The 27,589-nt window shown below is 38.8% G+C and overlaps 2 protein-coding genes across 2 annotated transcripts; one reads left to right on the top strand and one right to left on the bottom strand.

The window, feature by feature from the left end:
• The first annotated feature begins 291 nt into the window (after positions 1 to 291).
• LOC116721814 (putative helicase mov-10-B.1) lies at positions 292 to 10,938 on the top strand. The gene is made up of 23 exons (XM_032565795.1): positions 292 to 620; positions 718 to 820; positions 1,810 to 1,985; positions 2,271 to 2,373; positions 2,472 to 2,613; positions 2,724 to 2,976; positions 3,542 to 3,655; positions 3,751 to 3,928; positions 5,054 to 5,196; positions 5,275 to 5,475; positions 5,911 to 6,023; positions 6,481 to 6,677; positions 6,872 to 6,969; positions 7,106 to 7,203; positions 7,300 to 7,398; positions 8,425 to 8,527; positions 8,612 to 8,729; positions 9,444 to 9,635; positions 9,771 to 9,842; positions 10,112 to 10,237; positions 10,324 to 10,412; positions 10,517 to 10,632; positions 10,725 to 10,938. Exons 1-23 carry the CDS (start codon positions 487 to 489, stop codon positions 10,784 to 10,786), a joined length of 3,030 nt encoding a protein of 1,009 aa, XP_032421686.1. The 5' UTR covers positions 292 to 486; the 3' UTR covers positions 10,787 to 10,938.
• A 531-nt stretch (positions 10,939 to 11,469) lies between these two features.
• Positions 11,470 to 24,156, bottom strand: LOC116722123 (rho-related GTP-binding protein RhoA-D). Its single transcript, XM_032566283.1, has 5 exons — positions 24,026 to 24,156; positions 15,666 to 15,821; positions 13,681 to 13,801; positions 13,143 to 13,273; positions 11,470 to 13,054 (listed from the first exon to the last, which is right to left on the bottom strand). The coding sequence occupies exons 2-5, from the start codon at positions 15,819 to 15,821 to the stop codon at positions 12,881 to 12,883; spliced, it is 582 nt and encodes a 193-aa protein (XP_032422174.1). The 5' UTR covers positions 24,026 to 24,156; the 3' UTR covers positions 11,470 to 12,880.
• Positions 24,157 to 27,589: the final 3,433 nt, after the last annotated feature.

Genomic DNA, 27,589 nt, shown 5'->3' with positions numbered 1-27,589 from the left:
TCCTTATTCATCCAACCTGGGTCTACAGCGTTTGCCTCACCTCTCTCAACACACCGTATCATGACAAAAACGCCTCATAAGTCATTTGACGATCTATGAATCTACAAGATGTATCTATCTATGGAAATACATTCGATAGATAGATTAGATTCTTGTTGCTGACGTGGTCACAGGTATTTCATGTATTGCTGTATGATATCACACTTTACAGTGCTGTTTACAAAGTTAGGTTTCGTTTCTCCGCACTCTGAAAGTGTTCGGGTGTGCCTGTTTTAGCATTAGGCCTCGTCTTGTTCTTTAATAGTCGTTCTGTGCCGCTGGACTCACCCGGACACCGCCCGTGCGGACTGTCAAAGAACAACAGAGCGAACAATCCTCTCTGGGTTTTTCCTCAAGGTTGCCAGTTCTATGAGTTCATCTACATCCGTATACAGAGAGACTCAGTGGACGTTCTTGACATATTTTGTGTTCGCTTGATCAGCCATCATGGTTAAAATGAGCGTACGCGCACTTTGCCAAATCGGACTGGACTTTTTCGAGTTTCTAAACGAGACCGAACGAACGTCCATCACGGACAGGCTCCAGCTGAGAGACATTTATAATGACGAGTTCAGGAGAAGGTGAGCACATACAACCCATGCACATACGCTCTATTAATTCATGGAGATTAGACATTTATTTTGTTTTTATTTTATTTATTTATTTGTTCCATTGTAGAACCAAAGGAACCAAAGACCCAAACTTTGGTTCAGTGCTCCACGCTCTCAAAGTGTGTAATAAAATAACCAGACGGAGAGACAACATACGCTTCACACCAGCGGTTCGTAAATGTGTCTGTTGGCATGTAGGCCTTTTTTTTTTTTGGTCAAGTTGAACATAAAATATTTAAAGACGTTTAATTTTAAATGTATAAACTTAATGGTTTCATAGTGGTGCGAGGTTGAGGCCAAAAGTTCGAGCATCCATACTAATTTGTTAGCGTAATAGCAGACTTATAGAGTTCAATTTAGCTCTGTCTATGTAGAACTATGACATTTACAACATAAGAATAACAATACTTTGCAATTACTAAAACAATACCATGCTTAGATTAAAAGCAAAGTACTACAGAGTACTTCACTCTGCAGTAAAGCGCTCTTTACTGCAGAGTAGTAGTACTCTGATTTACTAGAGTACTTTACTTTTTAGTTCGAAAATTAGCTGATCTAACTAGTTTAGAAATCAAAAAAAAGAGAGATGTGCATAGAAACAGCAGCAGACTATTTACAAAGAAAGAGAAACCTTTGTGCAAACAACAGGGTTTTACAAATAACAGAAATGTTATTGAAATTAGAAAAGGTTATAAAGTCTTACACCTGCTGGGAGGAAGGATCTGCAGTAGCACCCTATCTAAGGGCTTATCTAACTTACTGCTTCCTGGAGGAAGTGTGCTTCCTCGAGCACACTAGAGGAAGCTACTAGTGTGAGGAAGCAGTACCATACATGATGGCTTAAAAAATGCCATCATGTATTATTCTTTTTTTTCTTCTTCTTTTTTTTTTACATGTAAAATGTTTTCTTTTTATTGGTCTAATATACTAAGAGAGCAATGCTGTATTTAGGGTATTTACTTTACACATTGCAGTTAGGATATTTTACTTAAAGATACAAAAATCTTTAAATGTAAAGCCTGCATCCAACCAAACCAACCACAGTCTCAGATTTTTGCGTGTGTTTTATTGCCTCTCACATAGGTAATAGCAGTGTCTCATTGTTACCATAAAAACAAAACAAAACAAAACAAAAAAACAGCTGACTTAATCTCTGCAGGTCAGAAATCAGTACCTGGACCAGTGGCACACACCCAGGACCCATCAGCCTCAACCCAACCGGAGCAGGAGGGCGAGCCCTGAGCCTGCAACGGACTCTGCAGACGACGCAGAAACAGGGGTCAGAGCTCGGAGAAAACTGGCCAGTGATCTGATGAGCAAACTGAGACTGAAAGGGTAACTGGACAAAGTTCTCCTCTTGCATTTTTGTCAATGCTTTTTTTTTCTTCTCTTTCCTTTTTAATACTTTTCACACCTCTGTCCTTATAAATGCTTTTACTGCTTTAATTAGCAGTCTGATACACCTGGGAGTCCTGATTTACTTATATAAACGAGGAAACAAAGCAAAATAAAATCCTGCTGTCAGAGTAGACATCCTTACTAAAGTCTGACTAATTTAATGAACACCTTGCTGTCTCTTGTACAGTTATTTTCTAACCTTTACTCTTTTTGGATCCTCAGATATCTCTCCATGTTGATCACTGATAAACATGGAATCAGTATCACTGCGGACTCTCCTTTCGAGAATGGCAAACTTGTCCTGTGTGTACAAAGCACATTCGAGGTATGAATGCTTCTTGACAGCTGTCTTTGTCTGGCTAGCATCTAATCTGTTGACATTTCATAACTCCAAAGCCCTTTAATTGTTTTATTTTTTACTAGTATGTGGTCAAGCTGAATGTGAAAAACACTGGAACTCAGTCTGTGTATTTCACCTACTATACTCCGCTGCACTGGCTTCATTACCTTAGCCTGTCTGATGAAAAAAGTGTAACCAAGCGGAGTCCCCTATTTCTGAATCCAGGTGAAGTTTTCAAACAAGTTTATTTTTATTTACATAGATGATTAAAAAAAAACAAAAACAAAACATAAAGGGTGTAACAAAACCAGTTACCTGTTTTGTTCTGCTCTCAGGTGACAGCTATGAAATAGTGGTCCGCTTCCGCAGTGAACTAGTCGGTTTTTTCCCGGCAACGCTGGCATTTGAATTCAAACCCGATCTGGAGCCCAACACCACTGCCTTCCACATCGTGCGCATCATCGAGGCCCAGTGCATAACTTCGTTAGGACTGGAGCTCGCTGCCGTGGCTCCCTACAAGCCTCGCTCCCTCCCAGCGTTCACCCCTGATCCTCTTTGCAGGATCATTGACGGGCAGCCACCAGAGGGGTACGAACCTTTACCCAGCTCATTTTTACTAAATATATGTTTATATGAACGCCCAAAAATTGATAAGTGCATATTTTTTTGAAGATATCCTTTCAAAATATTTTATAAAGTTATAAAGAATAAAGAAATTTATTTATATTTATTTATTTATTTATAAAGAAATGATTGGGAACTATTGCTTGGATTAGTCACTCTCTGAGTTGAGAAAGTGTAAGAAACTTTAAATAAAAAAAAACAACAAAAAAAACTTGTATTTGCATTTTGTAATGTCCTTGCAGGGAGAAAATAACACCTAACGATTGCATTATGTCTGTCCATTTTATCATGAGGTCAAAAGTGGGGAGTTTTAATCATTGTGATTATTATGAAAATGTATATGCTGGTTTATGTTGTACCTGAAATGTAGAGAGAAAAGAAATCCTGACAGAATTGAATTACCGTGGATCCATACTGACTAGGATGTAACAAATGCTCTTTTTTTAAGACAGCATTTTTGCTTTGTTCCCACTTTTACCAAATTGAGGATTTTATTGTGTCTATTTTTTTTTCTTTGTTCCCCTAACAGGCTCTCTGTTATGCAGCTGAGATATGTGGTTGAGTTAAAAGCATATCGCATTCCACCGTACATGAACCAGCTCATCAGTCTGCTGAAGCAGCGCCATTTCTTCAGTGAAGAAAAGTAAATTGGCAAGAGATTGAGCACTAAAAAAATAAACAAAGATATTGGTTCCAATATGTCCAGCAATTTTTTTTGCCTTTTTTTTTCTTTTGAAGGAAGGTTTTGGAGAGTCCTTTGAGTTGGGAGAATTACACCGAGAAGTTCAAGCTGCTGCTGTACCTGGAGGAACTTCAGATGGAGTTTGACATCAGGAGATACAACATTCCAAACGAAGACAAAGAATTCGCTCAGCTAAAAAGAGACTTAAACAACCCAAGACTTCTTCTTCTGGAGGTATGACTGCGATCCAGTCGCTGGGATCAGATATAATAGGAAATTATACAATTTCTTCTGCCTCTGAAGAAAAGGGTGGTCCTTTGTACGTTTGAGCTTCAAAGTCTGCCAGTCTTGGCCAGGATTCTCTTGCAAAAGAGATTTTTAATCTCAGTGAGATCGTCCAGGTGAAATAAAGGTTAACAAAAAAAAAAAGATCCAGAGAAGTCTTTATTGTATTTCTAAAGTTCTAAAGGTTTTTAAATTGTATATCTCAGCAGAGTAGATGACTTACTGGACCTTAGTGAGTGTGGTGATGTTGGAGACTGGAATGGAAACATTGCAGGCAGACATTGCCTTCTAAAATTGGTTAACATTACATTTAATTTGTAATCCTATTGTGTAGTGTAATATTGTTAAGAAAATGCGATTGAGTTCCATTATTTATGGGAAATAAATAAGAAAATGTGGTAACATTTTATTTGAAGCATAAGGCTTACATGACACTGTCAGGAACATGAAGGAGTCTTCAGTCATAAACATACATGAAGACTCTATCATGGTCCTGACAGTGTTATGTCATGTTTATGACAGTATCCTCAAGTCAGTTTTTAAATAAAGTGTTACCGAAAATGTTAGCCTTGTTAAATCAGCAGCAATATGCAGAAACCTTATGTTGCCACTTCAATGAACTATAATTACTTGTTCTGTTTTTAACCATTAAGCATTACCTTGTTGTAAGAAGGAAAGCTTTACATGTTATAATGTAAATAGCAATTAGTAACTTGAATGATTTTTAACCTTTATAAATGACCAATTTCATACACCCAAAAGTTTCCCTGAATAACTCAGTGGTAAAAATATACTTAGATTTCTGAGAATATAACTTTTTCTTAATTTAAAGCTAAAAAGTTGTACGGTTGTTAAAGTTGTAGAAGATTTTGAATGATTAAAAAAAAGGCACTTAAATATTGGAAAGTTGAAATAAATGTAAAAGTAGTATGAACGTTCAAACTGCGATATTTGTTCTTTAGAGAATGCACTGCTAAAAAAAAAAAAGATTTAATGAACTAACTTTATTCTCTTAGTCAACGTCAGTTTAATTGAACAAAATCAGTGAAATGTGACTTTCTGTTCTCCTCCCAGGTGCCCGGTGTCTCCGAGAACCGTCCCTCTGTGCTGCGGGGGGATTCGATGCTGGTGTACCCCCAGGGAGAAAAGGAAGTGAAGTACCGTGGTTATGTTTACAGCGTGCAGCTGGACAGCGTCAGACTGGGCTTTGCCTCGGAGTAAGACTGAGACGCTCAGTAACAACAACAAGACAAGCAGTCCACGACTCTCAAACAGAGATTCCTCTCTCATCGCAGATTGCTGAATCGATACATGAAGGGTAAAGACTTCAGCTTGATTGAAGGGATAAAGTTCAACGTCGAGTTCATCATCAACCGCCTGACGGTGCGTCTCCAGCACAGAGCTGCAGAATTCGCAAGGATCCACAAACTGAGCAGTGTGCTGTTTCCTGCTGCCCCACCAATGCCACGTGAGGAACCTGACCTCCCCACACTCAAGTAAGCATCTCTATATGTATAGCTCTCTTTCTCCCCCACTTAGTTTGCACCAAAAACACGTGTTTCAGCTTAAGCGTGCTGTGAACTTCAGATTCAACCTCAATAATATTACACTAAATAAAAGATAAGTTGGGACAGACATTAAGGAGGTATTTCAAAACATACCTCCTTCATGATACTGCTCAACCAGTATAATCAGAATAGTCTCAACAAAGACAGTGTTGACACAGGCTAAGCATTTCTACAATAACAATCAGGGGGCCTCCTTGAACACGACGCGCATCAAGCCTGAGAGAATGTCTGTTCCTCAAGGTAAGAATCAGTCTGCTTGCGCACACCATGACAGAGGAGGTCAAAAACAGACTGTGTGGATGAGGTCAAGCTGCTTTTACTGTACTGCACTAAAATTCATTTCCTTTTTCTGTTTCCTGACAGACTGTTTGATTATCAGCTGGAGAAAAACCCAGAGCAGTATCAAGCTGTGCAGCACATTGTTGCCGGTTCATCCAGACCTGCGCCGTATCTTGTGTTTGGCCCACCAGGAACAGGTGAAACAAACAAGTAGAAATGTGCTCCTTTCGTGTTTGTGTAGTTCATTTCTATGTTGTGATTTAAAAATGAAAGAGATTGAAATTACAGTACATGTAGGTAACTGATGAAGCAGTTGTCAATTCTGCTGACTCTCCACATGTTGAAATGTTTAAGAGCAATGATCTTTATGCTATACAAACAAAAGATTCTGCATATAATGATGCAAGTTTCGGAAATTATGTATATAAAAGACCTTCACAAAACTTGTCTGTATACGCCCAATATTTTATGGCGGAATCATGTTATGTTAACTGAATACAATTAGGGTAAAGCAGAAATACAACAAAACTGTGTGAAACGTAAAAAGATGTGAAAACCTGAAGTTGCTATTCTGCCGCTGCTTCATTTCAGCAAAAGTATGCACTTTTACTCTTTTTTTTTTAAATGTCATTTTGAATTTCACGGTCTATTAAGGTAAAACTGTCACTTTGGTGGAGGCCATCAAGCAGATCGAGAAGACCCAGACGTTCTGCCACATCCTGGCCTGCGCTCCCTCCAACAGCGCCACTGATCTGTTGTGCACCAAGATTCGCGAGCATGTAGACGAGCGCAAAGTCTACCGAGTGTACGCCAGCAGCCGGGACCCAAAACTCGTCCCTGAGCACCTGAAGGTCAGCGCTGACTGACAGTTTAACTCACTCACTTATTTCTGCTTATCTCTCATTCTTGGCCAAAAATCAACGTTTAGAATCATTCCTGCCGCTTCTGTTTGGGACAATACACTGGTTTTGTTTTTGCATTTCTTTGATCGCATACTGTTGACGTCACTGCATTCATATACGTTTGTGGTTGTGTTGCTCCACAGGCATGCTCTAACCTCTTAGGAGATTCTTATATTTTTCCTGCAAAAGAGGAGCTGATGGAGTTTAGAATTATTGTCACCACCCTGTTAACTGCTGGAAGGTAGAGAATAACTTTCAGAACTAAATATCTTCCTAATCTGCACTTTTTCTGCCTATATTCTAACCAAAAGCCACTAACATTTAACGTCACAAATGGAGTTCGACAATGTGATTTTCTACCCGTTTCAATATTGCAGGTTTGTGTCGGGCGACATTCCTTCTGGACATTTCACTCACATTTTTGTGGACGAGGCTGGACACGCCGTGGAGACGGAGTGTTTAGTCCCCCTGGCAGGTAACAGAGCACAATCTGGAGCGTTTTCTGCAATGGGATTTAGTTTTATTGATAGTTCTCTTAACATGTTTTGCTTGTTTTTAATATGTCACATAGGATTGCTAAACACTGAGACCGGACAGCTTGTCCTGGCTGGAGACCCCAAGCAGCTCGGACCCATCCTCAGATCTCCTTTTGCACTGAAATACAGAATGGGTAAGAAGTGGAGATGGACTGATCAGAGGTTTTGTGGTCAATACCCAATCACTGATTATGTAAAGCCCTGACCTACTAATACCAATTTCTCTTAAGAACTAAATGCTTTTTTATACTTTCTTCTCATATTAAAAACTAACATTCTTAATAACAAAATGTATGAAGCAAAAGAAATATTTTTCATAACTGGCCAAAAGTTACAGAGCTTGTAACGCACTCGTTTATTGTATTTATTTATTTTATTTGAACAAATGTAGAAGTTAACATTTTGATTCAAAATCTATAAGAACTTTGGATTATTTAAATTTAGAAAATACAACATTTCGACAGCTGACAGAGACACTCTTCATCATCTTATATTACAGATTAACAAAGTTATCATGTCAATGCTGCACGTCAGGAAACGCAGCTTCAGTAGACCTGTACCTTAACTAGGACATTTTCAAAAGATTTCCCAAAGGATGAAGCTGAGCAATTTTGGTGTAATATGTTCAGCATTCTGACATAAGTTTGATCTCTCACAATATTCAAAAGTAGCAATCTGAAGAAACAGCCAGCATGCCATGCTTTTTAGAAGCCTGTAGGTGTGTTGCTATGGCCACAAACACAGCTTGACCATCCAGACAGTAATATTCTAATCCGCCTCTTAATGTTTTCAGGTCCCTATGTAACACGTGTGTGAGCGCATACTTTTTAAGCCTTCACAAAATTTGGTGTCCCAGATTTTAAATTGCTACAACTCCCTTTTTTTTCCCAACTTAGATACAGGATCTCAGAAACATTGAAGTTTTGACAACATTTTTTCAATTGAAAATATCAATCTTGACTTATTCCAGCATGACCTCTGTTTGCGCTCAAACATGGCGAGTTCACCAGTTATTTCTGGTTCCAGTAACCACTTCATTTATTTAGCATCTCCTGTAGAAACAGCTGTTTTTTTTAGCGACATTTCAGACGACTTTCACTATAAAATAAAGCTTTTTGTTACTTTGAAACGTATTGTTTGAAATATTGTGCTGTCTGCAGGAATGTCCCTCTTGGAGCGCTTGATGACCGATTTCCCTCTTTACCAGAAGAATGATGGCGTCTACAATAACTGCTTCGTGACCAAGCTGCTGCGCAACTACAGGTGAGTCAGAACGCGATGCGACAGATGTGACAGAAAGAATCTGCTCGGGTTTTCAGAAGACACCTTGTAATGCGTCTCTTTCAGGTCTCATCCTGCCATTCTCAAGATTCCCAACGAGCTCTTCTATGAAGGAGAGTTGCAGGCTTGTGCCGAGGAGTATTCACGCAACTTGTACTGCAGATGGGAATACCTTCCAAAGCCGGTATTTATTCTGCCATCAAAAAAAACCCCACACAGAGCAAAGTGCATTTAGAAGCAGTTGAATTAGAAATCATACTGACAATGAAGTATTTTTTACTGCCAGATGCCACAAAGTCATGATTTTCACTATTTTGCGATCAGCCTCACCCAGACTCTACCTCCAGCGGCCCCCGGGTAAATTGAGTTTGAGACCCCTGGTTTAGAGAAAAGAGAGGAATGTACAGATAAAGAAAAAAAAATTCATTTTGGTATATTATCACAAGACACTGCTGAAGAGAAAAGTTTTACTCCAGGTGCCACACATTCACAGCTGGGTGGTTCTACACTATCGTTTATGAACACAGCTGATGCTAAAGCTCACCACTCCCGTAAGAGGGAGATAAAAAAGTGAGATAAAAAAAGAGATGAACTGTCAGCAGTAGTAGTACTTTAATTACATGTTCTCCTTGCACTTTAAAGACTAAGTTAGATTCAAACTACCTCTATCATGATGAAAACCTGCTTGAAAAGAATAGAATAAAAGGTTTGTTTTGTTTGAGTTGATGCAGATGGACTTATGAGTCAAACATTTGTGGTAAAATAGAAAGTTCCTCCCTACCAAAATACCGTATTTCACTGACTGAAGTGTTTTCATATAGAAGCTAGGTGAGCTTCCTGTTATCTTGGTTTCCAACAGGGATTCAGGTTATTTTAACAATGTCTTTGTATCTTTCAGGGCTTCCCAGTGATTTTTCATGGGGTTGCTGGTATTGATGCTCGTGAGGCCACCAGCCCTTCGTTCTTCAACGTTGCAGAAGTGGAGGTGATAATGGACTACGTGAGAAAACTGCTGGACTCGCAAGGGAAGAAAGGAGTGGCTAAAATTGCTCCCAAAGACATAGGCATCATCGCCCCCTACAGGAAGCAGGTGTGAATTGTTTCCAAAGACAATCGATGATGACCGCTTGATTTCCAGAACATAAATGGCTGTTTTATAATGAACACCATTTTAATGTTGTAAAGACTGAATGGTACTGCTGTTTTATTTCTTTGTATAACACAGGTTCAGAAAATCCGAAAAGCCTTGGAAAAAGTTGGGAAGAACTTCAAATGTAAAGACATGAACAATCTGAAGGTAACAATTTTTCCCTCTATGATGCGAGGAGATTATGGGAGAACAGGAGCTTTAAAAGTGTGTTCAGATATTCAGTGCTGAGTTTATAAAAGGGGTGGTAAAGTTCCAGGAGGCATCCTGACTGGACGCCAGGGCGACCTTAACTGGCTGCTTTTGATGCGCGGCTACAAAAGTATATTAAAGAATAATTTCTATTAAAAACAGTTATTGATCCAGTTGGTGATGCTGGATTGCCGTTAGTTTAAACTGTGTGTGTGTGTGTGTGTCAGGTTGGTTCAGTGGAGGAGTTCCAAGGCCAGGAGAGGAGAGTAATCCTGGTGTCCGCCGTTAGAAGCAGTGCCAACTACATGGACTTTGACAAAAAGTTCAGCCTGGGCTTTATCAAGAATGAAAAGGTAACTAAAACACACACACACACACCCCACACGAGGCGCGCTCGCCTCAAATGTCCGCATGTTGTCCTGACTCATTGTTTGTCCAGAGGTTCAACGTGGCTGTGACTCGAGCCAAAGCTCTGCTGATTGTGGTGGGAAACCCCCTAATGTTGAGCGCAGATCCTAACTGGGCCAGGTATATTTCACACGTACACGTCTCTCACTTTTACGTTACAGAAGCTAAATCATAGATTATATTGAATAAAATTAATCTAGCTTTTTTTTCTGTCTTTTCTGCAGCTTCATCGAGTACTGCAAAGATGAGGGAGGCTACAGCGGTTTCTCGCATGCTGAGGAAGACGAGGAGGAGATCGTGGCCAAACTGTCTGCACTCTTCATCAGCATTGAGGCTGAAAGTAAAACACATTTCATCTGTCTTTTTACATTAAATTAAAGAAAGAGCTGTGTTATTATGTAAACATTACTTTTGAATGTTTCTCCATCCCAGTTGAGACTACGGAGAGTGTTGTTCAACAGCAACTGGACCCCGAGTGGAGGAATGACATGTGAGCAGCAGAGAGAGAGAGAAAGAGAGGACGACTACCTGGGAAACTTGAAGAGCATCATTGCATTACAATTGTCCTGGATAAAAATTACTATTCAATATTAAGTCTGAAACAATGTCAGCATTCAAGTAATATTGTCCAGAAGCATATTTTAAAGATCAACATTTAGCCAAAGACCAGAGGACAGAGACAGAGGAATTGTACCAATAAGAGCTCAACTACTAACCACTGCAAACGTTAGCTTCTGATTACAACTTCCTGGCGACTAAAGTTACGTGAAATTCAGGGACATTCTTCTCAGGTTTGATCTGTTTTAACTTAATCACTGTTTTTTTTTTTAAATTGAGAAAATAATTTTTGTTGAATCACTGGTGAACTTTTTTTAAACACTGTGTTTAATAAAAAGTATTGTGTGAAACATGAGATTGAATGCTCACCAAGTTCTTGTGACCATTGCAAAGAAACTCGAGTGTATTTGATATACAAAATAATACAAAGTACTAATTAAGTATGAAGAGGAGAAAAAATAAAAATAAAGACATGGTTCGTATTTCCAGAAATGATCGGAAAACTATCGTGTATTTGTATTCAGACCGATGGCAGCAAAGCTCAAACCTTCCCACATATTCTGAGTAAGATTCATTACCTCGACAGAGCAACCGAGAAGAACCAATCCAGTCAAGGTAATGAGTTTCAAAAATATTTTATTAACACGGTCATCTCATCCCGACAAAACAATCCTCTCCTGTTTGCAAAGCGTTTTCTACAATCAACATTTTCTCTTAAGCTATGCATTAGACATTTAACACGCGGCCCAAATGTGCAGGTATTATTTCTAGGCCGTCAAATCTCTGAATATAAATGTATAAAACAGGTGACTATCAGTTTGCAATGGTGACAATAAGAGACACAAAAAGGGGATCATGGATTTTAAGGTGGACTGATAGAAAAACACTCAAACTGTAGCATAAATCGGTTTAAGGACTAGACATGCGCATATGATGCGTCAAAGAATTTAAAATCTGATCTAGAGAGAAACACCTGTATGTTAGTGCATATTATTAAAAAAAAACAAAAAAACTTGGCCGACAGAAGTGTTGCTGCTGAGCAAGAGATGGAACTGCTCTTCTATAGATAATAGACCTGCATATAAAAATGGCTGTAAACAGAGCATATTCAGCTTCAGAAAATCGTTTACGCAGTAATGAGGCAACTGTATACAGGATCTGAAACAGAACTGAGATCAGAGAGGAGGCTGGCCTGGTGGAGGGAAAGCATTTCTCATGTCTGTCAGAGCCAGAGGAGTGCAACTGCTAGTATTGTCCTCAACAGTACAGCACTGTTTGCAGTGCCAGTTTAAGCTGTCGCCATTACTGGGAGGGACCAGTGTGCCGTCCGAAGCCTCTCCTTCCAAATCCTGTCTGCTCTTTCGGTGTACTAGTGTATGCTGGGCTTAATTAGGTGTGAACAGGTTCTAAATTTAGTCTCTTGCAGAACGGCAAATGGTGAAAAACAGCTCGGCAGACACAGCACTTGGCGGCATACAAGTTTTAGAGTACAAAACTAATAGTGGTACAATGCAGATAACCGCCACATAATCTGGTGTATAAAAGGAAACCCAGTGGTACATGGAGGTTTTAGAAAAAGCAGAAGGAAGCAAATCTAAAGAAAAAAAAGAAAAGAAAAAAACCCCACAATGCTGAAGGAGAAACAATGACAGGACAGGAAGAGCACATGACCCTTCTCTGTAAACAGAATCATGACACGCAAGCAGAAGGCATGGCATTTTGAAAGAATAATGCACATTTAAATACAAACATACATTCATACAGAAAGAAGGGTTCAATCTGCCACACAAGCAGACTGGTGTGCTGGTTACAGGAAACAGCAGGATAGGAGCAGAAAGTTGGAAAGAAAACATTTAATAATAACTGATTTGTTTTGCTTTTAAACAGGTGTGGCAGTCTCTCATATACGTCTGCATCTGTGGAGTAAGTACAGTCTATGGAAGCCACGGATTTAAGGTTTCTCTAAGTTTGTTCTGCATGTCTGTGAGAGTCCTCCCTAAAGTGTTGATCAGCCAGCAGATACAGACTCCTCACAGTAACTGGCAGCCGCCCCGCTTCTTGCGCTTGCGGACCTGCAGCGCTGCTCTGGTAGCCATCTCAAACACTTCCCGCACGCCGTCCTTAGTCTTGGCTGAGCACTCCAGGTAGCCAAAGGCACCGATGCGTTGTGCCATGTCTTTGCCCTCCTCAGACTTGACAGGCTCCTGGAAAAGGAGGGTTAAATGTGAAAACGCTAATACATGGCAAATGCTGGGATACTTGTCATTTGTTGTAGTAAGCGTATTTCTTCACCTGTTTCATCTTGGCCAACTCCCTGCGTGTGTGTTCATCATTTCTAAGGTCCTTCTTGTTGCCCACAAGTATGATGGGGACGTTGGGACAGAAGTGCTTTACTTCAGGGGTCCATTTCTCAGGAATGTTCTCTGAAAAAAAAAAAAAAAAAAAATTGTGATGCATGAGTTTAGAGTTCCAGCAAAGTGCATGTCAATTTCTTTTCCTCCCAAAGAGTGGGAGAAGTTTCCCTTGTGACAGTACAAACAATCATCAAGAAGCCACTGACCCCATGGCTGATATGCGGTCATTCTTTGGAAGGATGGTACCAAATGAGGTACTATCCACATCACAAAAACTGTACACTTACATTCTCTCATGAATCTAAGAGTACATCTCAAGTCTTTCAGGATAGATGGGGGACATAAATTAGTTTGCCGCAAACATTTTTAACCAATTTATCTAAACTTTATTTTCAAAGGATGAACATTAAATTAAGTACTTTCCATTAACCCTATATTTAACAACTTGTGCAGTGGACAGTCACAATATGCCTTACCTAAACTGTCAGGGCTGTCTATGGAAAAGCACATAAGTATAACGTCGGTGTCAGGGTAGGAGAGAGGCCGCAGTCGGTCATAATCCTCCTGGCCGGCAGTATCCCACAGTGCCAATTCCACCTGCACGACAGAGGGACAGGATAAGAAGGCTGCTAAAAATCTGCAGCTGACTGGAAGCTGAACTACAGAAGAGGATCACAACAAACAAAATCAGTACTGACGAGAGCAAAAGTAAAATTCCTTTGCTACTAGCCCTAAAAAGCAACTTTTCAGTGGTAGAGGAAGTTCCCACAGGCCTTGGGCTGTTAATCAAAGTGGCGGCAGTCCCAGAGAGCCTGACCTGCTCTTGATAAAATAAATGTCCTGCAAAAATCATTTTCAAAACCTCAGCAGTAGAACTACCAATTTTAGAACACTGTAGCCTGAAACTGTCAGTGCATGCAAAACTAACCAAGCCTCAGCTGCATCGCATCCCACAGTGTTTCTTGCAATGCATTTTGCTGGCCTTATTAAACAGATCTTACACGTCAATAGCATCTAAAACGGAAGCTAAAATCTGGGAATAAACAGGATTAATTGTATCTTTGAGACCAACCGTCTGGACACTAGTAGGGTCTTATGAAATCTGTTTGATTAATTTTTCAAATTCCATTTCCCCTGCATCCCAACTTCCAGTTTTTCCATTTTATTTTTCAGAATTTGAATTTTCCATATTAACCATATTTATTAATCTATAACATTATATGCAATGGTCTGTTGATAGAGCCCATATTTGAGCCATCCCCCAAAAAAAAACATGCAATAGCCTAGCATTCCTTTAGTGTATGCTAGACTTAAAAGTCGTTACTATGGCAAGAGATGCAACAGAGAAGGATAAGAAGAGAAAAAGGACAAAATGAACAAAAAGAAAATTGAGTCACAGATAGAGCTATGGTAAATAAGATTAAACTGAATGGTTTGTAATGACTTCAACTAAAGCATGAATATGACAAGGAATGTAGTTAATCTCGCATGTAGCACCACTTCCTGGATAATTTTCCATGCTTTCATATACGTTTTTCCTTCAAGCCCCGAGTTATCAAGGAGAGGAAATAAAGCTGAGGAAGTAAAACTGTTGGAAACAAGAGCAGCTAACAAATTAGAGCTGTGCATTAGACAAGACCTGCAGTCAAGCTCATAAGTAAAAAGCCTCCAATCCCACTTTAAAAAAAAAAGAAAAAAAAGTATAAATCCCAACAATTTGGAGGATGTAGGAAGGAACGTTTCCCTGCACCCCACTTTTTATTAAAAGAAAAGTAAGCAACAGGCTCTTAAACTGATGAAACGTGACTTTTTTTTCTTAATATATACAGTATATGGTGTAAATAAAATTTTACATCACAGAACAATGGAAAAAACGCTGACATCACATTTTGCAGAACAGGAAACGGGAAAAGGAAATTAGTCATGATCTACAGGGAGGGTGAGGGAACTGAACCATACACAGGAAGGTGGCAAAGATTCAAATCCTGTTGTTGGCTAGAGATGTGTACCTTTAAAACAATGAAATGCCCCAAAGAGCTTTGCTAACAATACACATGAATCAAAATCGCACGTGGTTCACATCCAACAAGGTCAGGAGTGTCGCATAAAACCACCTGCTCTCAATGTCAGTTCTCATCACAGGTCAAAGGAAAACTGAAATCAGTCTCTTCCACTAAATCCCAACAGTCCTCTTTGTGAAGTCAAAAAAAAAGAAAAAAGAATGATGTCATTGCTCATGTGTGTAGCTTGTCTGGTAGTGACTATTTTTTGCAGGGTAACAGGATCATTTGAAAATCTCGAGCCTAAATTTCTACAGGATCGATCAAGTTATTTTTCTGTTTCAAGTCATCAAGAGCCGCCTCTAAAACCATGAAGAGGCATATACAAAAATACAATTAAGCTGCACATAAATTTAAACTAAGACACTCAGTAAATGTCCGAGATTTAAAATACAGAATACCTGTTTGCCATCAACTTCAATGTCAGCGATGTAGTTCTCAAATACAGTGGGGACGTAGACTTCTGGGAACTGATCCTTGCTGAAGACGATGAGGAGGCAGGTCTTCCCACACGCACCGTCTCCAACTATCACCAGCTTCTTTCTGATCGCAGCCATCTAGAAGCAACAAAGATTTATCTTTAGGTTCAGGTTTGATGGAGTGTAAGCCGTACAGAGATACTGGTTTCAAACAAGTGACGAACGAGAAGCAATGTAACCATAAATGGCGAGTAGAGACAGGAAAAAACAGGGGAGGGAGGAAGACACTTGTCTATTTAAGAGCTGCACCTCTTCCTGTTCCTCAGTAGTGTGCAGTCTATGGGCCTGGTAGCGCTACCTGCTGCTTCATCTTTACATACCAGTACATGAGGGATTAACAGCCCCCTCTGATTTTCTCCCGACACATCATTATCGATCACATTCGTTTCCCTACGTATTTCTCTTCTGTCTATGAGAGATGTGTGAATGCAACATCAGTGTTGCTTGTCAGAGAAATTGTGATGTCACCATGGATCAATTGTCATGTCCCACATGCTGATAATGGAGAAACGGCAAAATGATGCAATGCTCTAGCTGTTTAACAGATGCATTATCTGCTACAAATCTCCAACTCTGATTCATACATGCAGTTGTTTATAAACAAATAAGTGATAAAATGACAAAAATGCTCAAGTCAATATCTGTACTTTAAGTTTTTTTTTTTTTTATTAGGGCTGCACCAATAAATTGGTCCCAATTTCCTTAATTTTGGGAGATTGATGATCGATCTTCACGTAATGAGGCTGGTCTCATCTGCCTCTGCAAATGTTTCAAAATCACCCATTTTCTTCTGTTGCTCTGTCGTGAGAGAGGGCTGGCAGATAGATCCACCCACCAGGTCATGCCTGCTATTTGTAAGTTTCTTGCTACATTTAGTAACATTTCAGACAAAACAAATTGTATCGGCCAAAATCAAAATCAGCAGGTCAAGCTTTTTAAAGATTGACAATCAGCTAGAAAACTCCAATAAGTGCGCCACGATTTTTTTTCTTTAAAGTTTGATTTTAATGTTTGTTTAATTAACCAAGCTGTTCAGGCATCCTGTGGAAGAACCTTACGACGGTGTCAAACAAACGTTCCCAAGTTCTAAACCACAGCGCTCCTTTTCAATACCACATCATAAGAGAGACAACCTTGGTTAGCATTTTTTTTTCTACACAATAAATCAGGCCAGTATACCGTCAGATACTCTGGAGAGAGCCACCTGTTCTCTGTGATAGCAGGCTGCTACTGTTCCATACATCATACTGACATTGCCAGAGGGAAGCTCCACATTCAGAAACAAACCCACTGGACTGGCAGCCGACACCAGAAGCTTCATAAAGAAAATGAGGCTGCTCCTGCACACTGAGTAGTGTGCAAAATGTAGTTTACTGATGTCAGCAGCTGTCACACCAGGCTCTCCGCTGTTACAGTAGCATGACAAAGCACACATTAGGGGTAGTGGCCCTTTTACTTTGAATAAATGCAAATCTGAAGCGTTTCCACTGGACAAGGAAGAGAACAAATCCAAAGTACTATTTTCCACAGTATGTCAGTGTCAGTCACCAGGTATGTTCAAACATCCTTAAAATTATGTAGCATGCAACACATCAAGTATGTAATGTGTTGCATAAAACAGCATAACAAAAAAGTGCGACTGAGTCACTGGGATGTGTATTGGTTGATTATTCTTTCCTAAAAACATATACAAGTAAGATTTTTTTTTACACAAAATTTATCCTTAAATTGCATTTCAGCTCACCAGAAGAGATCAGAAGTGCATAGCATTTTGCATTCACAGTAAAGCCAGGGGTTATATAGGCTTAATAGCATTTCCTGGTCTTCTTCTGTTGCCCATCATCACTTGTCTCTCAAAAACTTCTCCCTCTCTCCTCTGTCATGTTTGTAAACTGGTGTGACGCTGTAGGTTACTTCTTCCACTGGGTTGAACAGGCAGCCTGTTAGTTTGAGAACTGCTGCCACCTAATGACTGGAGTTTTGTGTTTCATTCATATTCAAGCATGAATAAAAACACTAATGCCCAAAACAATCCTTCAGTCTCCCAGGTCCGGCCCACTGAACAGTACAGCCTTAATGCCGATCTCAGGAGAATTCCTTTTTTGGTGGCTGAAAGTGGTGGGAACATTATATCTAGAAAATGACAATAGATCAAAACATAGTTGACAGCATTTACAAAAATGTTAAACACTTAAAACTACAATGAACTCAAATCTGCTTGTAGAGCCCAAGGAAAAAGGAATACTATTCAAAAAACAAAGTTTCAGTTTATATGGAAAAATGTTAACATGCATAAATATTTTAACTGTATATCTCCATAGCCATGGAGGTGAAAGCCACTTTTAAGTTATTTGAACCAGGGCCCAACTCAAAAAATCAAAATGAACATTAAAGACATTCTGAATAATGACCCATAATTGTTAACAGCATCTGTATAATTGCTTCCCAAATACAAAAGCTAGATGCTTATTAGAAAACACGTTCTCACGCCTTGCATGACTCTCCCTGAAATGGAAAGGGAGCAAGGGGCAAAGTCATCTTTCCCAGTACATGTGGCATAGATTCCTCATTTTTCCACAATGGCAGGTTGTGAACTGCCACAGGTAGTAACACATTAGCCAGGCTTGCTCAATGTTGGTAACAAGGGTCAGAAATAGCACAGAACTAGCTGTGGGTGACTTTATACAGCATAGCGTTGTATAAACGCTTCCTCCTTATGAACTCCAAATCAACCTGCCAGCCAGGAACTCAAACCCAGTGAAAACCAACCCTGGAAAAATTCATTTATATAACCTACATTTCTTTTCTCAGAGTGTTTGCCAATCTCTGACCATAAAGTTGTAATCTTGACATTCCACCTTTTTTTAAACCACATTTTTCAACTGTTTTAGCTCATAGTAAAAAAAAAAAAAAAGTTTTAAATTGAATAGAAACTTTCTTGGGACACATTAAAGCTTTTTGAATGAGTTTTTAAATGATGGAATAGGGAAAACCTGCCTTATCAGACTATTGTTAAAAAATGGCTGGGCAAACAAATGTGTTCTTGATTTAAGAGCAAGAAGCAAAGTCTGTACAGGCTATATGTAAATGGTCCTAAACACAAATCTTAACTATTTCAAAGAGTCAACAATCTGATCTGATAATATTAGGAGCCTGTAAATAAAGACACTAGAAAAAAGCGCATCTGATCAAATGAAAAGACAAAAATGTCTCAGGCAGTTTCTCTAAAAAATTGTATTAGCAACATGAAGTCAGTCAATTACGTTTAATATTTCATGGTCAACAGAACCCATCCTCCTGAAATTCCTCTAGGTCAAGCTGTAAAAGGTGATTCTGTTGACAAGTTATACTACACAAAAAAATAATTAAAAAAAAGAAATAAAACTAAAAACTTTAAGTTAGTTAACATACAAGTTATTTATAAAAGAATGTTTGTTCAAAGCACTCCAATAATTTAGGAAATTCCTTGAGTAGTTAGTTTGAAAAGGTGCAAAAAACAAAAACAAAACTGAAAGCGCATTGGCTCAAAAAAAAAAAAAAAAAAAAAAAAAAGAGTGGGAGTAAGTTTTTCCTGCCGACTGGCTTTAAGTTTATCTCACTTGGAAGTTTGGACAGCAATGCTCTGACCTGCTGCATGTGCAGATAAAACAAGCTTATATTGTTTCATGGGTATTGCTCAATATTGGCCTCAAAACAGCTATCAGTGTATCCGTAGTTATGAGCATTTTTTAAAGAGGATTTTGGGTATTTGTGCGTTTTAGTCATTTACAGGTGGCTGTGATCCTGAACCATTGCAATATTGGGTGTTTACTGCACTTACCGTAATTGTTTTCCAAAGTGACAGTAAACTTGAAATACAATTTTCCTCATTCTATTGGACTTTTTAAACAAACAAAATTTACTTAATGCAAAGGCTTTGTGTAACTTTCCTCAAACTGCTCATTTAGGGCAATCCAGGCTCACTGTAGAGTAATTTAAGGAGCAAACCTGCTCAGCTTGCAAAGGATAAATGAGCACCATAGAGTTGCTTGTTGTTCAGATAAAATCTAAAGAACACAGCTCTAGAGGTTTGCCAATTCAAAAAATATTTTTTCTTCCCCATTAACAACAACAACAACAAAAGACTTATACTATAGCTTAGGCAACACGAGAGAAGTCAAACACACATTTTGAAGGTCGAGTCTAATTCTAGACTATCTAAACTCATTCAAGATCGAGGCTATGGAGCTTGAAGTCAAAGAACCAAGTTGGAGCTCAAAATAGGACAGAGCCACTGAGACTCCCGCTGTCCAATTCATTACAGAGTACAGCTCAGCTCAAAGTATACAGAAAAAAAAACTCAACTATCACACAGAATTATCTCTTCAGCTGCCACTCAGAGATCTGGTTTCAGTTCAAAGAAACTGAAAGTCCCAGATTCTAGGGGAATGAAGCAGATGAGAGGCAGTCAAAAGTAAAGCATTGAGCACTGCAGCACCAGCAGATTAAGGGCAACAGAAATGCAATATGCATGCCTCTAATATTTCTCCAGTATGTCTAAACAAGGGGTTAAATTTGCATGTGGGAAAAGGAAACATCTTGTGACATGAAACAGATGAGGAATAAATTATGCACAGTTTACCATAAAGTAAAAAGATATGGCTATACAGACTTAGAGAAATTAAAACACCTGACAGTACAGCACCCTGTTCTCTAGTCTGTTTGCTCCATTATGTCACCATCTGAGGGCAAATATTATGAATTCTTAGCTAGTTCCATGCCTCATTATGCAAAAAAATAAAACTACATGCAGCACAAATGAAAGCTGACATCTGTGAGCAGCCTCAGCTTATTCCTGGCGTTCTAATTCCGGTCTATTTAGAGCTGCTCTTAAAGAAACGGTTCAAGAATTGCTTTTCTTAAACAGTAGAACTGATATTTTTCAGGCACTCCATATTATTATTATTATTTTTTTTACTGTAAAACACACTTCAGCTGCATCAGCTCCTTAAAAGAACACAGGCCTCCCAGGAAATTTGGTCTGATGGAAAACTGCCTACGCAAATCTAGGACAGGATATAGTGGTGAATTGTTTTTGAACACCTTGACTGATAAACATCGATAAGTTAACAATGTGCAGACTTGCAGCCCTCCACAGACTACGACTGAGCAATACAGGATGGGGAAAAAATTAGAGTGAACAATCACTCTTCTGTCAGTGCATGACTTAGTAAAAGTCTGCATGTTGCCAAGAATTGAAAGCTTGTAGTGTATCTCCTAAGCTCGTCATAATAAAAAAAGGCACTGATAGGCAAGGTACATATGATTGTAGAGAAATTACATGCTAAAGTCCAACTACTTTAGATAAAAATATCACAGGTGCATAACCTGATCCACAATAGTCCTTTATAAAAAGGAGGTCATATGCCTGACCTCAATAATGCAGAAGGCATTCTGAGTTCACAGCAAGAGTTTGTAATGAATTTTAGCCACTGATTAGACATACATAAACTCAATTTTAACTATTTATGAAAGGCAAAATTATTTTATGTCAGTTGATTAACAGATAAGTGTTCAAACACTATCAACAGAAAAAAGTTAAGTCCACATTTCAGTCGTGTGTAAAAAAAACAAAATCATTTGACCCACTGGAACAGAGGTGTCCAAAGTGCAGCCATTTACAGAACTTGAACACAAGAAAGGCATACATTCGGTTTGACTGCTAAAATTTTGGAGTGCAATTTTAACAAATGCAAGGCCTTCCAAAGGGGGGAAAAAAGATACAAATTTAATAACATTAAAAATGTAAAGACAAGGGAAAAGGTATTTAGTCTTTTAATAGCTATGTTTTTGCTTTTAATTTAATAATCTGGACCACTAACCTCCATCAGTCTGCCCCAGGGCAGCTGTGGCTACTATTCACTAGCTAGCCACCATCAGTGTGTCAATGTGTGAGTGAATAACTGAGGCCCAGTGGAAACGTAGCCGGTTATCAGGGAAACCGAATAGATTTTAATGCAATTTGGCCTTTCATCCATAGACTGTTTAATATCACTAAAAATGATTATTAATTAAAATTCCAACCAAAGTGGCGATTTAAGATTTCTCTTTATTTGCACTTGCATGTCTACATTAGGGCATGCAGTGGAGGAAAAAGAATGGCTGTTGTCAGAGAGGTGCTGATTTTTACTTTGGTTCAGACACTTTCTGCTCGTTTATTTTTACAAGTCTGACTTAATACGTTCAGTTGCAAAGGAGAAAGAGTGCTTGGAGGTCATTTGTTTTACACCAGCTAGGCCTCATAAATATGGATGCACAATGCTGATCATTGTTCACATACTTGCTTCAACACAATTCCCAGCTAACATCGTCTTGTGTTTTATTTATTTTACATTTTAGTATTTAAAAGTTCCACATCTCCCTGTCCAGACAAATGAACTTCCTGGTGCCATATTTCATTCCTAACAGGAAGTCATGATTGTTTTGAAGGATGTATGTGTGGATGAACACTTTTCTTAAACTAATCCCGTGTGCATGACATTTTTTTCCCAAACAATGTGGCGGAGATATTTGTTTTTATAAAGACAAAGCCTGAGTGTAGTGAGAAGTGCTCTGAGGTCTTCTGATCATGATAAAGTGCTATACAAAGCCATTTACCATTGGACACTGAGAGACCGTCACTGAAAAACGCACTTTTTACACACACCCCTTTATTAAACTTTGCTAAACAAAACAAGAGCGAGGTATATACTGCTCTTATTCCTAAATATATACAACGCCCCAGCCCCCCCAAATTACACAAATAAACCTGAAACATTCCAGAAATTGCATACATTGCAAAAAAAATTAAGCAGCATACATTTTAAAGTATAAATAGAGATGGTCTTGTAATTCTGCAAATTTTTTCACATATAACTACCTCCAAAAGTATCTTTATCAAAGACATTACAGAAACCCTAATCCCCCACGCAAAAACATTTAGAAAGTCAAAATCTAAATCAGTAAGTCTGACCTCAAAGAAATTGAATCAATATAACACAATCACTGTAATCATCAATTTTAGCCATCTTGTATTAAATTAAAACCCCTTTCATGCTAAATTGTGGTGCAAATACCACTAAATTGTGGCATTTTAAAAATAAATAAATAAAACGTTAAATCCTTAGAAATCACGTAGCAGCTCCTACCAATTCCCACTACAATTTACACCGTAGTGGGAAGAATTCATGTACTCTAAATTGGAAATGACACAGCTTTCACTGCAGGAGCTCTGATTTTGTTCTCCGTGTCCGCATACCACTGGGTAAGTCCCCCTGTCCAAGCTCTGCTGGTTAAAATGTAAAGACATACTTTCACGGACATATCATACAAACATCTAATCACAAACAAGCCAATAGCACTAGGTAGGATAACATCCGGCGCATTCATGTGAATCAGCCTGGGAGGAACAAACATGGGAGTAACCCAGCCGAAGCACATCAGCAGTTCTGCAGGTTTGACTTTGGATCACGACAAACACCAGGAGTGCAGTTTTGTTATGGAGAACATGCCAAGACAAGGGAATAAGCTGCTGTGAGAGATGAGGGTCTGCGCTACTGGAGCTGAGCAGCATAACAAGGGTGTGGTGGCTCGGAGAAAGGAATTTCCTCGGGACAGTACTAATGTTTTATCACTTACAACAGAAGAACAGGACAGACTTTGACCGCATAACTAAATAAGAAAGAAAGTCGACCATTTTGAAGATAGTTTCGATTATTCTGCTCTCCAGGAATTATGTTAAAGAAAAACACACAGTTCCCAGTCCCTGTCGACTTGCCAAACGTGTTTTCAATAAGAAACCGAAAATAAAGTTGTGCATCTTTTTCCCCTCTCAAAGAGTACAACATGGTCCATTTTCGTCCACAGGGGAAGTCTCTCCAGTTAATTAATGTACGCAATGAGGTAAGACATGTAGAAACTGTGTAAAGCTAAATAAGAAGCTAGGAATACCGATAAACGCCGCGTCCTCTGCGTGGACAAACAGGTGTGTCCCCGGCTTACGGCGTCTCTCCTTTACCTCTTTTTTTTTTAAGCCTGCCGAGCAAACCTCGGAAACTGTGTGAAAAAAAACTTCTCACCAAGTAACAGGTTTCAACTCGCCGAGCTGCTGCTGCTGGTATTTCGACTCATTAACGTGTCCACTGGAGAGGCGCCGCTTAAACCAAACACTTTCCCCGATACAACAAACTGATGTTAAGGACTACATACACCTCTCGCAATGCCTCGGCTAGATAACGCAGCAACGATGAACATTTAAACCTTACCTCTCCCAAAAGATTGTGCCTTCAGCTAACCAAATTCCTCCGTGTTTTCTGTTTGACTGTTGTCCTAATATCCCAGAAGCTAATCAGTGCGACTGGCCGAGCAGCAGCAGTCAAACTGATACAGCTTTTGGATCCTCCCATTGTGTTGCGTTCGAAATGCACTCGTAAGAGTCACCACTCTTGTCGAGGAACAAGTAAACAAACAATAAATATATAAATATCACTCTATGATTATGTAATGAAACGATCAAATTTAGTCATGTGTTATTTATTTTAATTATTTTAATATGGTCAAGCAGAGCTGTTTTGCGTTAGGTCAAGAGAAATACTACGTTCTTGAAGTAGAGCACTCAAAATTCCTAGCTGCACACAAATAGAACACAAAAGCTTGATCATTTCATATTCACGCGCTTGCTCTCTATTGGCCGAAATCATTTAGCAGTTCAGCGTCCCCTCCTCTTTACGGTTAAAGTACAATGACATAATTTATTTACAAGATTGTATTTTTTAACTAATAATCCTTATTTAACAGGAACCCTCATTTTCATTTCCACTTTCGTCACCTTATTATTAACATTATCGTTGATGTTGTTATTGTTTTATGTTTCTTGTGTAAGGAAATTGACTTTGACCCAAGTACTATTCTCCCACAGAGCAACAGGAAACCACGCAACAGGGATTTGAGCTTTTTAACATGCCATTCTCCCAGTGAGGTCGTAAGTTCAGCCCCCCTCTCAGCACACTGCGGCACACTGTTGTAATACAGCAACATTGGCTTCAGGGTAAGAAGAACATTTCCACTAACAGTAGGGACATTATTAGACCACAGTGGTTTACCACAGGAACTCCTATATCAGAAGTTAGTTATTCTAAATCAGTTCAGGAAGTTTTATTAGACTGAAAGAAAAAAGCCATTGAACAAAATTCCCTGGAGCATCGATTTTAAAACTAAGCCTTTTAAGATTAGGATCAAAATCTTTCTCATTATGTTGCGTCTGTAGATATTCTTTATTCTGATGCCTTACTAGTAAACTATACAGTCCTTCACAGTTTCTATAATGATATATGTCTTTGGTAGTTACATAAATGATCCCTCTCAGTGCCACAAGGCGCTATGCTATTTCTATGGATTATCTTTTTAGACTGGACCTTCTGATTTGAGTAAGCAGATTTTAGAACGTCTGCGGTGGTACTAGAGTTTGAGGGGGGAAAAAATATGCAAGAGGATTTGCAACAGTTCTCTGGCTAGCCTGAAGGAGTTGAGTGGGAGATACCTGGGGAAGGTGTTCTCTGTTATCTTTAAACTCGGACGTTCGGAAATTGCAACGCCAAATAGGAGCTTCTGCAAGGATTGTGGTAGGTTATGTACCTCGATTATTTTGGTCCTCTTCTGTCATGTTGTTTCCCCTTTTATTGGTTCCAGTGGTCACGTGTTCCCTCGTTATCCCCTGTGTATTTAACCTCACCTGTGTGCTTTATTCCCCGTTGTATCTTCGTCATTTGTTAGTTAGATTTGTGTCTTTGTGTCTCTTCCACTTGTTTCAACCTTTGTGTCTCACTTGACTTTCCGTACAGGTTTGATGGCATTAAAGAAAATCACTTACTATTTCCTGACACTTTGGTCGCGCTTCTCTTCTACGTAGCCGAATCATGATAGTTTCGTCCTTCAAGATGGCTGCCAAAACAACGTAAAGGATTTCTCAAACATGCATTACAAAATCAAATCAACACTCCATGCATGTTTTTGATGAGAAAATAATGTTATAGCATGATCTGAAGTTCAAAAAAGTAGATTTTTCTACCCCTTTAACAAAATAACCTGTGCCACAGTTGTTGGTACTCTGACAACCTTAAAATAAATGTAGCAAATGTTTTTATTATTATAGTAGGATCCAGTCAATATTGAGAACTTCAGAACTGATGGTTAAGTGATGACTTAATAAAGATATCAGTATCATCAACCAATGGAGTAAGACAAGAACAAATAATAATTACAATCGTTTTCACCTTCTGTTGTTTTGCATGCCGATTACATTAGTTCATTCCATTTCATTAATACAACCAACCATAAATTTTTCCATAAACATTCCAAGTTACTCAAACATCTTGGTTACTAACCTGTTTTTCTTGTCGACTGAAACTAAAATTGAGCTGCTTTTTATTCTTTGTATTGTATTGCTATCCTTTTCTGTGTATTGTGGTTAACCTTTTCATGTAGAACTGCATTCCGTCACCATAGCTACACTCACAAGGAAGTTACCAAAATAAAAGCACATAATCTCAACAGTTTATAATAAACAAAGGTACTTTTACTCAATTGGCCTTTACGGTTATAACTTTACTTTTTGAAGGTACATATGACATGTCATAGAGGCCTAATTTTTTGACCAACTGGCCAGTTTGGGCAAGGACCACACACAAAAGGAAATATGGAAAGGGAGGAAATAAAAATATCCTATTGTTGCTGTTAGAGAAGAGTGACATCATGAAGTCTCCATAACAATGAGACACTATCGACATACCAATCAGCTGTTAGAGGGGCATACCTGGAAAACACATTTTATCTTACTATCACAAGTCTAAATTTGTAGAGTTTGCTGAACTCTACTTAGATTTTAACTGCAACAATGTCCTTTGATGACTCTGCTAAGATAGGACTTTTCAACCACAAGCACTGGTTTTGTTTGACCTGAATCAAAGGATGAATACCTATATGCCTATTGTCAAGTATGGTAGATGTTATCAGCCTTTTTCTCTTCAAAAAACTCTGGGAACCTTTCTTGAAGGTGGGGTATCATTAATTATTTGATATTTTAAATAAAAAAATCTGATTAAACTCATCAGTAAACTGAACGCTGTTGTCACTGGGACTTTCAGCTGGATGATGATCTAAGCATATGGCTGGTCAACATGGAGAAGTTAATCGGAGAAAAAAACGTTATGTGTCCCTTTACGTTCTCGGACCTGAATCTGATTGAAAGTATATGTAGTGACCAGAGAAGAAAGGAGCAATAGAATGGACAATCTAGATGGGTGGTGCACAGACGAATTGCCAAGGATCTGTCTGGTTTACTCTAACGTTATGAAATATTATAGAAGACTTAAGAGCTGTCCTATTGGCAAAGGATACTGTGTAAATCATTAACAGCAGGAGTCACTTCAATAGTGCTCCCAGTGATGTTTACAAACTATTTGGTGACTCCATCAGTGATGCAGAGGAAATTAAATTTGACCAGAAGTTGCATAAGCTTGCTCCTTGCTGTTTTCAACCAATAATAGCTCATCCTACTAGGTGGAGTGGTTGTAAATGCAAAGATAAGATTAACTGTGCTAAATGACTATAGTTTATCGTTTTACATTCCTCTCTACGAAATTCAACACACTGCGGAACAATTTCTCTGAAAATTGGGTCGCTCTGACCCACATGTCCTAAATTTACATCCCATATCTGAAGGAAGAAGAGTTACTTCTCCTGCCACTGAACAAATTCTATTGCTATTAAATTATGTTTAGGGACTATTTTTAGTCCTAGATGCAACATAAGACATGTTCTATTGAATTTGT

The sequence above is a fragment of the Xiphophorus hellerii genome, chromosome 1 (assembly GCF_003331165.1).
Source record: "Xiphophorus hellerii strain 12219 chromosome 1, Xiphophorus_hellerii-4.1, whole genome shotgun sequence".
Lineage (NCBI taxonomy): Eukaryota > Metazoa > Chordata > Actinopteri > Cyprinodontiformes > Poeciliidae > Xiphophorus > Xiphophorus hellerii.
Note: the sequence above shows the minus strand (reverse complement) of the source record. Positions and strands in the feature narration are given on the sequence as shown.